This window comes from Octopus bimaculoides, chromosome 16 (assembly GCF_046866305.1).
Source record: "Octopus bimaculoides isolate indiv1 chromosome 16, ASM4686630v1, whole genome shotgun sequence".
Classification (NCBI taxonomy): Eukaryota; Metazoa; Mollusca; class Cephalopoda; order Octopoda; family Octopodidae; genus Octopus; species Octopus bimaculoides.
In genome coordinates this window covers 38,357,675-38,374,449 of record NC_142943.1, presented here as the reverse complement: position 1 = coordinate 38,374,449, position 16,775 = coordinate 38,357,675, and the positions used below count along the sequence as shown (strand labels likewise).

Below are 16,775 nucleotides of genomic sequence, written 5' to 3'. Positions count from 1 at the left end.
TATATAATTCAAACATAATTATATGTTACAATGGAGTTGTTGGAGTAAAAGGCATCATATAAATAAAGGAGTAAGAAGTGCATAAATTTTCTTACAGCTGTTTCTAGAATAGCTGTACATTTGGTCCATATAACATATATATATATGGGAGAGAATGTACGAAAAAATAAACAATAACAGACGAGAACAGGTGGTGTAAACAACAAAAGGATGTATTAGTATGACGCTCGGGAATACGGAAAGTCTTTAACGTTTCGAGCTACGCTCTTCAACAGAAAGAATATGGAAAAAACATATATATATATATATATATATATATATATATATATATATATATATAAAATGCACACATATATATATATAACATATATGTATATATAACATATATATATATATATATATATATATATATATATATATATATATATATATAGAGAGAGAGAGAGAGAGAGAGGCTTTAAGTGATGATGTACCATGTAAAAATATGTCCTATTTAGGCTGAAAGGGAGTATATGTATGCAACTATATACATAAGCTCCCTTTCAGACTTCCATTTTTGATCCAGCAAAACACCTAGGATGCAACAGCCAGAGGGAGAGAGAAGACAGTGCCAACAGTCAACTGGTACCTAATACAGATGACTTGACTGAAATGACGGTCTTTGCCCAATGACACAGTATACCACCTGGTCCAGGTATCAAACTCCTAAACTCATAATCATGAGTCCAGTTCCTTAACCACTTGGCAACATAGCTGGTTGCGACATAACTGTAACAACTGATGTAGAAGTTAAAAGAAAATAACCCAGACATCATCATTAAGGATTAATCTGGGGAAAAAATATTTCTCCATCAATATATCAATATTTCATCAATATATCAATCTGTTTTGATCAAAATGTTCTTTTGAAAGATAATCAATATATTCATTTAACAGAAGAGAAGGTGACGGGCGGTCAAATTGCTAGAGTGTCAGAAAACTAATGTGTAGTATTTAGATATAACTATTTGCATTTTCTACTAGGTGCTGGCATGGCTATGTGGTAAGAAATTTGCTTCTCTATCACACACACACACATGATAGGCTTCTTTCAGTTTTTTATTTCTTTACTGCCCACATGAGGCTACACACAGAGGGTATAAAAAAGGACAGACAAACGGATTAAGTCAATTACATCAACCCCAGTGCATAACTGGTACTTATTTAATCGACCCCGAAAGGATGAAAGGCAAAGTCGACCTCGGCAGAATTTGAACTCAGAATGTAACAGCAGATGAAATACCGGTAGGCATTTTGCCCGGCCTGCTAACGTTTCTGCCAGCTCGCTACTTTTATTTCTTTATTGGCCACAAGAGCCTAAATATAGAGGGGACAAACAAGGACAGACAATGGGATTAAGTCGATTACATCAACCCCAGTGCATAACTGGTACTTAATTTATTGACCCCGAAAGGATGAAAGGCAAAGTCGACTTCAGTGGAATTTGAACTCAGAACGTAGCGGCAGACGAAATAACGCTAAGCATTTTGCCCGGCGTGTTAACGTTTCTGCCAGCTCGCCGCCTTTCAGTTTCTTTCAGTTTCTATCTACTAAATCCACTCGCAAGGCTTTGGTCAGCTTAAGGTTATAGTAGAAGACATTTTCCCAATGTATCATGAAATGGGACTGAATCTGAGACCATGTTGTGGTTTACTGCCATAGTAGGTCCAGTATATTGAATTGTCCAGGGTCCTGTATTCTTGCTAAGATGGCCCTGCATATTCCAATGATAAAGGCTGGAATATCTTTCATCTTAGATCTGCTTGACTTATGACAAAACAAGGGCAACATTTATTTGCAATGTTTGTAAATAAATATAGATTGACAAATATAAATAGGTGTTATGTCAAGGTTGTCTATGTCTCTAGTCATCTCAACAAACATATTCTCTGTTCATTTCTAACTTAACAATTGGCTAATCAATTATTTGCTTCTAATTTGTTCCTCACATACGTAAATAATTTTAAACTCATCCAAATATTACCAATTACAGTTATGACTTACCATTCTCTTGAAAACCTAATGAATATTATTTTTTACATCTTCTGAAAACAGAAATCTTTATTATTATTATTATTTTTTTTTTTTGTTATCTCAGTTTTACTACAAAACAAAGTAAACCAAGATTTAGAAGTCAGTTTTAATTTGAAATTATTCTAAATATTTATTGAAGGAAAAATGAATTGTTTTTTTTTAGTTTTCATTCATATTTACCATATTTATTGATACTGTAATTATAAATTCAGATTTTGTTATATTTTCTGTTTTACTAATTCTATTAGAATTCATTGCTTTTAATATTCCATCTAGTTACTCTTGTCATATTGTCATTTATTTGGCCTCATTACAATTTCCTATTTTAACGATCCTTGTTATCGGCTAATTATATAGAATTTTATTGAAGTAGGCGATGTATCACTCTCTTTGTTTTGATTGAATTAAACATTAGTTTCGGAGATTTACTTTTTTCTTTCATTTAGTTACATTTTATTTCTTCTGAATATAATAATTGTCTGAAATAACACGGATATTAATAATAATAATAATGATAATAACAACATCATCATCATCATTTAACATCCATTTTCCATGATAGTATGGGCTGGACAATTTGGTAGGAGCCTACCAGGCTCCAGTTGTTTGTGTTGGCGTGGTTTCTATGGCTGGTGCCCTTTCTAATGCCAACCACTTTACAAAGAGTGCTGGGTGCTTTATTATATGGAGCCAGCATGGGTGCATTTTATGTGGCACCTGCACATGTGCTTTATGCATGGCACCGGCATGGGTGTTTCTTTTGTGACACCTGTACAGATGCTTTTTACTTGACACTGGCATGAGTGCTTTTATGTGAGTTTGGCACAGGTACTTTTTTACATGGCACTGGCACAGGTGCATTTTACAGATGGCACCAGCACAACAATAATAGTTCTTTCTCATTATGGAATAAAGCCAAAATTTTTGAGGGGTTGGAGAAGTTGGTTACCTCAACTCTTGTGTGTGACTGGTATGCTTTTTTTTTACCCCAAAATGATGAAAAGTAAAGTTGATCCAGACAGAATTTTAACTTGGCATGATGATAATAATTCTTTATAATTTTTGCTCTAGGCCAGCAGTTTTAGAGGAGAGGGGAAGTCACTTATATTGAACCCAGTGTGCAACTGGTACTTATTATACAGACGCTGAGAGGATGAAAGTGAAGTTGACTTTGGTGGAATTTGAACTCAGTACCTAAAGCTAGAAGAAATGCCACTACACATTTTATCCAATATGCTAATATTTCTGCTTCCTCACCACCTTAATAATGATAATAATAGGCACACTTGCAGAAAACAGCACTGCTTGGGACTGCTCGAATACTCCGGATGGTACTCAAAAAATAAGGGTCTTACCTTAGTTCACTGGTAGTTAACAGCTGACACCGTAGTACATTTCCAGCATTAGAAGCTATGCAAAGACAATAAAATAATAATGATAATAATACTAAGAAGAAGAAGAATAATCTCTTCTATAAGGTACAAAACCTGAAATTTTGATGGAGATGGCTAGTTGATTACATTGACCCCAATGCTCACCTGGTACTTATTTTATCAACCCCCAAAGGATGAAAGGCAAAGCTGACTTTAGTGGAATTTGAACTTGGAACTTAAGGTCAGAAAAATATTGTAAAATGGTTAACTACCATAAAACAAGCACAATAGTAGATACCATTTTATGAATTTCATAAAACAGATAATATAATTTGTTATTAAATATACAATCAATAACAAAACTTGCAACCAACATATTTGACAAAGCATTATGTTTTATAAATACCTTGTACTTTTTTATAAATATTTATTTCTTATAGTTTGGCCTTTCCAGGTCCTCTGGGACAAAGAAGGTTAATGCAGTTGATGTATCTTTTGAGAAATTATGAGTGGACAACTGCAGGAAAAAACAGGCAGAGAGGGAATTATAAAGGAGTGATGTTTCATGGTAGAAGGATTGACTGTAGGTCAGTGTGGTGGGGCCTAGAAAAGAAGACACAGTACGTGTGGTGAGAGGATGCAAGACTAGAAATTCAGGTCGGCCTGAGTGGAGTGGGGTCACAGGATCGACCATCTACGAAAAGCAGAAACCACTGAAGTTTCTGTAGAAATGGTAGATAGAGAAGGCAGGGATTTGAATGTGTTGGTGAGCAACTTTATGACACTCAGAAAGATGGCCTTTTTCTGGATGCAGTCTAATATGTCTATATATAGCAGCCCAGTGAAGGCATGTGGCTTAGTGGTTAGGTCACAAGTTCGATTCCTGGTGGTGCATTGCGTCCTTGAGAAAAACACTTTATTTCACGTTGCTCCAGTCCATTTAGCTGACTAAAGTGAATAGTATTCATAATTCAAAGGGCCAGCCTTGTCACATTCTATGTCAAAGTGAGAACTATGTTAAGGTATGTCTGTGAAGTGCTCAGCCACTTGCACATAAATTTCATGAGCAGGCTGTTATGTTGATCAAATCGACTGGAACACTTGATGTCATAACTGACAAAGTGCCAGTTTATAACAGCCCTACCATCTTGATAAAGAGGCAGTACTCAGGGCTGGATTAAGATCCATAGAAGCCCTAAGCACTTAAAAGGTTTTGGTGCCCTCAAGTATATGTTAATGGTTCAAAATGTAAACAAAAATAATTCAAAATGTAAATGATGATACACCATGAAATAAGTTTTTATTTTTCAAAATGAAACAAAATTCATAGTAAGATGGAAAATAATGTTTATTTATGTATGCTTTCACTTTATTTATATTTGAAAAGTTTTCTCCTTCATGCCTGCACCTTATGTTATATTATGTTCTGTTTGGATTATTTATGAAATCTTAAAAACTATACCAAAATACATGATATAAGCAGCAACAGAAATTGGGTGATTTTTTTCTATTACTGTGAATACTAGGTAACAGAAGACTCTGAAAAGAGCCAAGGCACTCTGAGACTCATCCAACTCATGTAAGCATGGTAAAGCAGACACGAAATGATAATAATGATTGTCAAATATCTCTTGTGAACCAATCTATTTCTCATTTACTGTTCTGTTTGTAAACATTGTGTACTGTTATTTACATATATGGAATTTATTTTAGTAAAACAATGTCACCTTATTATAATAATGTTCAGCACCAATTCATTACCTACTGGCCACTATTGATTCATCAACAGAACAATAAGTTTGTGACCGGCTGCTATTGCAATCTACATACATATAATTGACGAGATGTTGTTCAGTAACTTACAGTTCTGTCAGTGTTTGCTTTAGCCTTTTGAAGCTTCCAGGATCGATGTGGTACAAAAATAAAACAATAAAATTCTATCAAAATGTTCAAACAAATCTGCTTAACCAGAAGCAACTGAAGCTATCAGACAACTTTAAGATGGAACAATGACAACAGCTACAATAACAACAACAATACCAACAACAATGCCTTACAAGTATAACAGTTAAGTGGATTGAATCAACGAGATTGTAATTTTGTTTAACAACTACAATCTTATCTGTTGAGTCTTGAGAGGAAATGGAATGTCAGTATAGAGTAATAATGATTTCCAACATTGGCAGAAAGGCTTCAACATTGGGCGATAGGTACAGTTAGTTAAATTGACCTCAGTACTTGACTGGTACGTTTTTTTGGTTTTGTTTTATCAGCTTTGGATGAATGAAAGACAGAGGTGATTTCAGTAAGATTTAAACTTAGATGTCATAACTAAATACCACAAAGGAGGCACTTCTGTCTTGCACTCTGCTATGTTGGTCAATCCAAGAAATATTGAGTAAGCAAATATGACAGATTAATTTGTCACCATCAGTTTAATGTCTACTTTTCCAAGCTTCCATTGGTCAGATGGAATTTGTTGAAGCAGATTTTCTTATGCCAACCCTTATCCATTTCCTGTCACAAACTTCAACTGTTTCTAGACATGCTTTACTCAGAAGGCTAGAATCAAGCAACCTCACTTGTATAATGATGATACTCAAAGACATTCCATCTGTGACGTTTGCATTCTTTATTAGTTTTTAACGTACTTAGGGCTATGTTATATAATGTATCCATCTTTTTAAAAATGGTAAGGTGTGACTTGAGTATGATTTGGCTGCTATTTCTTGCAGGTCAAGCAACTATACAGAAGGGTCCCTCACTGGCTTACTAGCAATATTATTGTTTTGATGAATGACTTATTAACTTGCAGTGCTGAGCTCTAATCAGGCAGAAATGATTTATTTCTCAAATAATCAACACCACAAAAACTGAACCAACAAGAGAAATTATATAGCTGTTCGACCTGTTAGAAATAACAGCCATAAAATCACAGCCAACAATTTTTTAAATGTATTTTTTTTTTAATATATTTCTTTAAAGAATTCATTTGATAACATTGTCCAAAATATATGGAATGACTGGATGGCCATGACTGAAGTATCTTTGGTCATAGGTCTGCCCAAGCAGAGTTGACCTGGAGGGGGGGGGCGGTTAAACAACAAGAATTGGAAATAAACACTGGATTATGTGGATCCTTGGGTTTTGGAAGAGAATTAGGTTTTGTTTCATCTTAGTGATTAGAGTTCAAGAAGATTGGAATGAATTCTAGTGAATTGCTACTTACAATTTTTTTGTGTTGTTTTTATTTTGCTTGCTTCAGTCATTGGACTACAGTCATTGTTGGGACACCTCCTTGAAGGGTTGAGTTGAACAAATTGACCCCTCCCCCCAGTACTTATTGCTTATTCTATTGGTCTTTTTTGCTGAACCATTATATTATAGGGATGTAAACAAACCAACGCTGGTTGTCAAGTGGTAATGGGGGAAACACCACACACACACACACACACACACACACTGATATATATATATATATATATATATATATATATATATACACACATGCAATCACACAATTACCTTCTACAGTTTCCATCTATCAAATTCATTCACAAGGCATTGGTCTAGCTGGGGCTATATTCGAAGACACTTGTCCAAGATGTTGCATAGTGGTACTGAATGTGAAGCTACTTTGTTGCAAAGCAAGCTTCATAACTACACATCCTTGTCTGCACCTATGAATATCAATTTTTATATGAATTTTATATAAATATTTCATTAATTTATACATGCTTTCTTTCTTTTTATCATTACAGACAGTGCCTATGCTTTTGATGACAGCTCTAGTGAGAGTGAAGATGAAATTATTAAAAGATATCAACATTCCTTCAAAACTGAACAGAAAAAGCTTGAAAAAGAGATCCTTAGTAGTCAAAGTATAAAACGAACAAAGAGTACCAAAAGCAATGATTTACCATCACAAAACAGCACTGGTAAATTTCTTTCTTTTATTAAAGAATTTATGCGTGTATGTATGTGCGTAGGTCTTTTATTTCTCAAGTTTAATGAATCGACCCTAGTACTTATTCTTTTTTAAGCCTGGCACTTATTATATCGGTCACTTTTGCCAAACTCCTGAGTCAGTTTTACTCCAATAAACATAGTATTTAACTTTCAGCTTTGTACCATTAATCTCATGCCATTTGTCTCAGTACCCTCTACAAAACATATTTCCAGTATGGCTTTGTAACCTTTAAGTATCATTTTGACATCACCTGACCACATCTTTCTTTAGTCCTGCTATAACTACTGGTCTATACCATGAGACAAAAGTCACAACTACCCAGGGATTACATCGTTTCCATTATTCCTTGTTCTCTCTCTTGTGTTCCTTTAACTCATTTACTGACACACAAATGTATAGCCGGTATGAAGGCACATAGCTCAGTGGTTAAAGTGTTTGGCTCTCAGTCATGAGGTAGTGAATTTGATTCTTGGATCAAGCTGTGTGTTGGGTTCTTGAGCAAGACACTTTACATTGTTCCAGTTCACTCAGCTGTAGAAATGAGTTGCGATGTCACTGGTGTCAAGCAGTATTGGCATTCGCCTTTCCCTTGGATAACATCGGTGGTGTGGAGAGGAGAGGTTGGTCTGCATAGCCAACTGCTGGTCTTCAAGAAACAGCCTTGCCTGGACTTGTGCCTCAGAAGGTGCAATCCCATAGTCATTCATGACCAAAGGGGGTCTTAGGTAGGTCTTATAATTATAGCCTGTGTTTCAGATGTGTCTTTGGCTTTACATGAACAATAGATAGTGCCATAATTTTAGTTATTTTAACTTGTGAGAACTTCTCCGGATATGTCCTTGAGAACCTGTAAAACTACTTGGCATGATGGAAAATTTAGTTTACTCCCATCCTTTTGCAAGCAGAGAAATATAATTTTTCTCATTGCTTTCTCCTGGATTAGGTCCTGTGGCAAAGAAATGCTGCTTAATTTTACAAAATTCTCCTTCTTACATATTTTTCTTGTAACTGAAAAATCTAGAGATTCCATTTGATCAGTTTGTGTGAAAAGATTTGCCATAACACAACTGCTGTATAAATTGTCCACAGTATTTGAAATCCTGTAGGAGTTACAGGTGTTTATTTCCTCTTATTCTTATGCATTCAGTTATGTTTTGAATCTGTGAGGTTTTTTCTTTTCATCTTTTTTTTGCAATTTTAATCTTTAGTTTTGTTACATGATTATGCGAGATAACCATTTTGGATGTGAAAAACATGCATGTCAATAATTTTTTTAAAATTTGTGAAACAAGCCTCTTTTCTTTTTGTTGTTGTTCTTCCCCCCCCCCCCCCCCGGTATTAAGTGCAGGCTTTCTTTAGGCATAATTCTTTTTTTATAAGTACTTCATTGAAAGTTTATTTGGTAATACTTGAATATCTTGTGTTTTGAATGCAGAAGCAAAGAGACATCACACCACAAGGGTCACATATTACAATAATAATAATAATAATCCTTTCTACTAAAAGCACAAGGCCTGAAATTTGGTGGGGAGGGAACTAGTCGATTACATCAACCCCAGTGTTTCACTGGTACTTAATTTATTGACCCCAAAAGGATGAAAGGTAAAGTCGACCTTGACGGAACTTGAACTGAGAATGTAAAGACAGATGAAATGCTGCTAAGAATTTTGCCCAGTGCTAACAACTCTGCCAGTTTGCCACTTTATGTGACAAACTTATTGATGCTGGTTGAAAATCATAGCAGAAAATTTTCCTGAAATTTCAGTACAACCAAGTATTTTCTCTCACATGGAATTTCTAACATACTGTCTACACCACAGTGTATGTTTACAGTAGTTTGAACTTACCAGTACCACAAGAACTAACAGCACAGATAACAATGCTGTACTCACCACAAACAAATATAATTCCTACAGTTCAACAAATTCATATTATTAATCTCCAAGTTGGTGCATATGATTGTGATCTTTTTGCCCTGGCGTATGCATTTGAACTGGTCATTGGAAACTCTCCAGAGAAGTTCTTATTTGATCAGTCAAAAATGTTAGCACATTTAAGATTTTGCCTTGAAAGCAATAAATTTGTTCCTTTCTTGAAACTAAAGTTTTTTCAAATGACAACAAAAGCCACAGAAATCATTCAATTTCTATCACCCACCTAGAAATGGATTACTCCTCAAATATAGTTACAGTGAATCATGATTAACGGAAATTGCAAATGACATAGCTAAGATTAGCAAGGAAAATCAAACTTTCACGTATAATATTAGCAAACAAAGTACAGTATGTGACAGAATTCCTTTAGGGATTAACTGGCACCAAAATTTCGCTGGCATTTCAAAAGTGTTATACGCAAGTTACCAGCATGTTGTGGAAAAATATCCTCATGTCAAACAAATATTTCCTCAGCTGCCTATTGTAGCCTTTAGATGGAATAAAAGATATAAGAGAACTATTAACCTCTACTTCTGACTCCAAGGAAACTAACATTGGAGTTTCTGCATGCTGCACCTTGCAAAAAAAGTTGCAAAAGAGGTAAGCCTAGCTCAGTGTGCAACAACATGAGTCAAGTCAATTCCATCAGGAATCTTAATAGAAATGTTATGAATTATATGGAAGGTGGGACATGTAGAGATTCCTATTTGGTGTACCCAACAGAATGCACCAAATATAACTTGACTTATGTTGGTTGTACAACAGAACAATTAAACAAAAGATTCAATGGGCACAGTTACGACATCAGGCACAATAACAGTAGTTCAACAGAACTGGCTGAACATTTTACATCAAATGGCTGCAATTTTGAAAAAGACTAGAAAGTGTATATTCTCAGAAAATATTCTGAATCTGCTACACTTTCAGACCTCAGAATGCACAAGGAGAAATATGTTTGTGAGTTATTAACATCACGTCCTGAAGGGATGAATAAAATGACAGGGGAATTTTATCATATTTAAACAAAACTGTTTGATTGAATATTCTTCTTTTCCCTTTTCTTTTTCTTTTCTTTTTCCTCTTTTTTTTTCTTTTTCTTTTCTTTTTCCTCTTTTTTTTTCTTTTTCTTTTTGCCAGTTGTAAAATCGAAAATTGAAGACTGATGATGTTATTCCATCAACGTGGGAATGCAGGTGGCCCTCATTCAAACTTTTGAATTTCAATTTCAATAATTTTGAATTTCTATAAATCACTTTTCATTTTGAACTTGACAAAGACAGTCAAGCTGTTGAAACATTCAAACCAATAAAATATCTATTGCAATCGCATCACACTCTTTGTATTGTATATTTAATAATAATAATAATAATAATGGTTTCAAATTTTGACACAAGGCCAGCAATTTGAGTAGTGGAGTTAAATCAGTTACATTAACCTCAATGCTCAACTGGTATGTATTTTATTGACTCCAAAAGGTTGAAAAGCAAAGTCAACCTTGGCAGAATTTGAACTCAGCACATAGTGCCAGAAAAAAAATGTCTTAATATTTTGTCCAATGTGTTAATGATTCTGCCATCTTGCCAATAATTTATTTCATCCACAACAAGAGCAATGGATGATAGGACTTTAAAATGACAAAAACAGTGGATGATTTTTTAAAAGAATCTTGAGTGAGAAACAGGTGTGACTAAGAAATTAAATGAAATATAACAAAAATGGACCAGTAAACCAAGTCAATCAAGAAACCCCACAGATCCCAGATTACCCTTAATGTTAAGAGCAACTGCCCTCTACCAATTGTGTTCTCTGTCCTACAGGCACATACTGAAAGTAGTTCCATTTATCCAACCATGTTCCTTAATCTCACTCACCTTTCTGAACATTTACTGGACAGGGTCGTAAAGTTGCATGGTGACCCTGCCAGTGCAGGTGTCACTTACAAACCATCCAGTTCACACTGGAAAGTGGTTGGCATTTAGAAGGGTATTCAGCTGTAAAGACCATGCCAAAATTGATCTTACCTGTGCTGGCGCCATGTAAAATCCACTCAGCCCACTCTGCAGAGTGGTTGGTGCTAGGAAGGGAAACCAGCCATAAAAAACCATGCTAAAGCAGACAGAAGTATGGTGCAGGCTTCTGCCTGGCCAACTCCTGTCAAATATTCCAACCCATGCCAGCATGGAAGGAGGACATTAAACGATGATGATGATGATGATGATAGCATGTTCCTCTCCATCCATCCTCTCCCTGTGGTACTATGAGGACTTGGGTAAAGAGGAAAGTACCTGTCTTCAACCCTTTCAGTTGTGTCCACCATATGACTTTCTGAATAGCCACAAGATAAAACTTTCTGCCTTCCCAGCAGCCACAGAAAGACAGTGGGGCAATTCTCATAATGGACATTGTTGATAGCTAAATCTGTCCTTCATGAAAACGATAATAATAATTTATTTCCATTGTATTTTCGGTTAAAATTCTCACTGCAAGCCAAGATGCAATATTGATCTATACGCAATATTAAAATGAAGAAACATATTAAAATGAAGAACTATATGATGTAAATAGTTAAATATAATGATAAAACGAAATAACAAATATTACATAATAATAATGTATGATAGGACGCAATACAATGAAAACAACTATAACAACAATAATAATAATAATGTACAGCATAATAGGATAAAACAGTAATATATCATAGCATACAAACAATCAATTGGAAAAGATTTTAATAATATGACTACAGTGATGCACAGATACACATACACACACGTCTACAGTTTGAGATGGCACAGTTTAGCTGTGATAAACACTGAAGCAAAAAAGATAGTGTTTCTGAATCAAGTCATCCAGGTACAAATACATCTTTAAACATCTACACAGCCCATAGTTGTGGTGATTTCTGAGATAACACTGAATGTTCACTTCAGACTGGCAGCCCTGATATATTCCATAGATAAAGATGAAACGCCAGTGATTTGGGATTTAGTTTAGAAGGCTATTCCATTCACAGAGTTACCAATTTACAGTTGAGTAGACTGGAACAATGTGAAATGAAGTGGTTTGCTCAAGAAAACAATGTGCTGCTTGATCCAGGAATTGAACCCATGGTCTAGTGATCATGAGTACAATGCCCCAACCACTAAACCATGTGCCTTCATGTTCTTTACTATGTATTTTAGTAAACTATAGTACAATGTGTTCTCTGTAATATTCTATATCATACATTCTGTAGATTTGCTTCATGCCAGTGGCTAGTGTGGGGTGTGCAAACCACACAGGGCAACCACTTTAGATGTGTGGGTTGGGTGAACATATGCTGAAGCTATGTTACATATAAGAAAGGGGGCAGCCTGTAGGCTTACTGTACAGGACAGTCAAAGCCCAGACTGTGTCGCTGTTTTGTGCTCTTATTAACTTTTTAGTATTATTGAATGTTAGGTACATTCACCCTTATTTATTACATGTTCTGTATAACATACATTGCCACATTCCATATCATCATCATCATCCTCATTTCCATGCTTGTCTGTTTTTCCATGCTTATATGGATCAGACAGAATTTGTTGAGGTTGATTTTTCTATAGCCAGATGCTCTTCCAGTCACCAACTCTCATCTGTTTCCAAGCAAGATAATAGTTCCCCTAATTGGGCACCTTTTCCATGGAAGACTGGAAAAGAAGAACACTGCTTGTATCATGGTGATGCTTGTTTACAACCATCACATGATGTCAAGACAAGGGTATGTACATGCAGAAAGAGAGAATGACAAGATATGTTCTGTTGTGGAAATCTGCTGCCCTCTGGACACCAATGGGGTTAGAAAAGTACCAAAGAAAGAGGACATCAATGGATCATTGATAAGGAGTTTGCAAATCCACTACCCAAGATACACTTTCAGCTTCATCCCTATTATTATTGAAGCAATAAGATATATAACAATTCATCTGGAGCAAGTATGGTTGAGCTTGTGAACTTGGAGAGAGAATGCAGGCCCTTAATTCACACACTACAAATGATCATGATATCTGAGACAATAAAAATCTGTAAAACCTTCTTGAGATTTAAAAGGTGATGGTTAAAACAAGATGCTTTTCTTTACAACCTTGCTACCAAGTAGGAGGTGACCAGTCAAAATGTACTTTAAATTAAAAAGAAAAAGAGAAGATACATACATACCACACACACACACACACACACACACACACACACACATACTTACATTGGGCTTCTTTCAGTTGCAAAATTCACTCAAGGCTTTGGTTGGCCTTGGGCTACAATAGAAGAGACTTGCCCAAGGTGTTGTGCAGTGGAACTGAACCTAAGACCATATTGGTCAGGAAGCAAGCTTTTCAACTATATAACCTGTGCCATGCACTCTTATATATATTGTATGTTCTTTACTCGTTTCAATAATGAATAATAATAAAAGACTCAGTTTATAGTCCATAATAATGTGCAATCTTGCTAATTTGGTTAATATCCTAATGGGACCTATATTAATGTCTGTCTGTCTAGACTTATAATGCTTCCTATTAATAAAATTTAGACTATCAGGAATATCCTGTATCACTCAAGCATTGAAATCCATCCTTATATCTTCATTGTTTTTACTATACTAAATATGTTCAGGTTTGCAAAGAAATCTTTTAAACCCAAACTAAATGATAACAAAGGAGATTTACTGTGAGCAGGTTGAGTGGCTTAAGTCAGTGCCAGAAGGAAAATGACCATCTTTGGTTTCAAGACGAAAGGAGTTCTTCCATCAGGTTAATGTTTGGCCACATCCAGTGAGGATGACATTCCAAAGGCTGGAGCAGTTTGAATGGGAAACAATATCCCACCCACCATATTCGCTGGACATTGTCCCATCTGATTATCATTTATTCCTCAGTCTTCAAAATCATTTGAAGGAATAAAATATGAATTCTGTAGACAAGGTTAAAACAATACTAGAGGAGTATTTTTCATCACAGACAAGGGAATTTTGGAAGAGGGGCCTTGCAAGTCTACCAGAGAGATGGAAGAGAATTGTAGAAAACAAAAGAGAGTATATTTTAGATTAATAAAGAACTTCGTTTATCTTAATTTTGAAAAATAAAAGAAGTATAAAAAAATCGCATTATATATGGGATGACCCAATATATATATATATATATATATATATATATATATATATATATATATATATATATATATATCTTTTTATATCTTTGTCTGACTGACTGTCTCTGTCTGTCTGTCTCTCTATCTGTCTATCTGTCTATCTATCTGTCTGTCTGTCTGTCTATCTGTCTATCTATCTACCTGTCTGTCTGTATGTCTATCTATCTGTCTATCTATCTATCTATCTATCTATCTATCTCTGTCTTGTAGTAAAGTCTACCGATTTGGCACCAAGAAAGGCATCTTCTGATGGAAACATATCCAGTAAATATCAAGATATCAAAGAAACTAAAAAACTTGAAAAAAATAAAGTTAGTGAAGCAGTTCCAAAGAAAACTGAGGAAATCGTTCCCTCCCAAAGTACCACTACTCACTTATCAGAACCACTGGTAAGCAAAGAAGCAGAAACTTCCACATCAAAACTAACCACTATACACAATGATCGGCAAAGCGATGCTGAAGGAATAAGTAACCAAGCATTCCAAGATGAAGTGTCCTTGTCAATGTCGGTCAACAGCGATGTTTTGGATAGCCCAGACCACAACTCCGATGTAAGTGTTTTTTTAACTTCAAACTTAAGGGAATATTTCTGGTCAGTTACCCAAATTTGTAATGGTAATGTGACCTTGTCCAACAAACTATTGCAAAAAAATATTTATGGCTCTATGATTTGTTTATTTATTCTTCACATGTTTCTGCAGATTCAAATGCAAATATGCTAGTCATTGTTGTGTATGTCACAGGAGAATAATTTCCCCCTTTTACAATGACAGTGTGTTCATAACACATTCCACTCAGCTCATTGGCATAAGGAATTCTGGAACATTGGTTTTTTGATATGTTTTGTCTTGTCAGCCCAGAAGTACCCCGACCTTTGAACCTGAACAAGCCACTGGATTTGTTTCAGCAAACAAACTGTTTGCTGATCAGTGCTTATATCTGCCAATTGATAAAAAAATTATCTTGTGACTAGCACATTTGTATTTGAATCTGCCAGAACGTATTAACGATAAGTATGCAAAACATTGTTTCAGATCTAACTGTACACAATACAAATGATTTTTTTTTTATTTATATAAATTGTATTTAAAGTGTTTTCCAGTATGCTCCAAAATATTTTAAATGTCTGATATGAGGTTCCATTCCTTCTACTTTGTCTGCATCAATGATTTTTTTTTGTTCTCACATCATTATCTCCTGATTTGAGGTGGACATACATAGTATTACCTTTTATCTTTTACTTGTTTCAGTCATAGAATTGTGGCCATGCTGGAGCACTGCCTTGAGGGGTTTAGTCAAAAAAATTGACCACAGTACTTATCTCTTCTTTTTTAAAGTCTGGTACTTATTTTAACGGTTTCTTTTGCTGATCCACTAAGTTATGGAGATGTAAACAAGCCAATTTTGGTTGTCAAGCAAGGATGGGAGTGGACAAACACTAATACACACACACACACACACATGTAGGATAAGCTTCCACACAGTTTCCATGGACCAAGTTCGTGTGAGCCATTTTCTTCAGCCTATTATGAGTTTAGCAGTAGAATAGGTTGTTCCAAAGCTATTCTCTGTCTCTCTCTCTTTCTCTCTCTCTCTCTTTCTCTCTCTCTCTCTCTTTCTCTCAAGGAGTGCTATTTCTCACTCATATCCATGTTTAGAGCTAAAAAATTGTGTTTACAATTATTATGTTAAAGTTGTTGAATTTCCTGGAGATGTTCCTGAAGATTGTTTACTCCAAACATCTCAAGATAAATGCTGTGGCATCACAAGGCTGGTGTCTCTCAGTGCAGTAACACATGGTGTTGAATACACTCTCTCTGAGACTTCCTGTAACAGACCATACAGAATCCTTAGTGATATATTTTTTACTAATGTTACATTCTTTGTCAATTGTAGTGCCTTATAATCTCTGAATTTATTGACACTGGTAGTTGTCACCACCACCACCACCACCACCGCTAGTGCTGGTGCCACTTAAAAGCACTGGTGCTGGGGTCACATGAAAATCACTGGTGCTGGTGCCATGTAAAAAGCACTGATGCTGGGGCCACATAAAAAGCACCCTGCACACACTCACTGCAAAGTGGTTGGCATTAGGAAGAGCATTGAATTGCAGAAACCAAACCAACACAAACTATGAGACCTGATGGGGGCCATGGCCTTGGCAGCACCTGTCAAGCTGTCCAACTCATGCCAGCATGGAAAATAGATGTTAAATGATGATGATGATGATGATGAAAAGGATGAAAATCAAAA

At 35.5% G+C, this 16,775-nt stretch overlaps 1 protein-coding gene across 4 annotated transcripts in view; it reads left to right on the top strand.

Moving 5' to 3' along the window:
- The window catches only part of LOC106883903 (synaptotagmin-16), a 200,578-nt gene that overhangs the window by 151,169 nt on the left and 32,634 nt on the right, over nt 1-16,775 (top strand). For all 4 annotated transcript variants that reach the window (XM_089364467.1, XM_089364466.1, XM_089364465.1 and 1 more), the window contains 2 exons: nt 7,208-7,384; nt 14,730-15,070. In XM_089364467.1, coding sequence (XP_089220593.1) covers nt 7,208-7,384; nt 14,730-15,070 — 518 coding nt within the window. The remainder of the gene's footprint in view (nt 1-7,207; nt 7,385-14,729; nt 15,071-16,775) is intronic.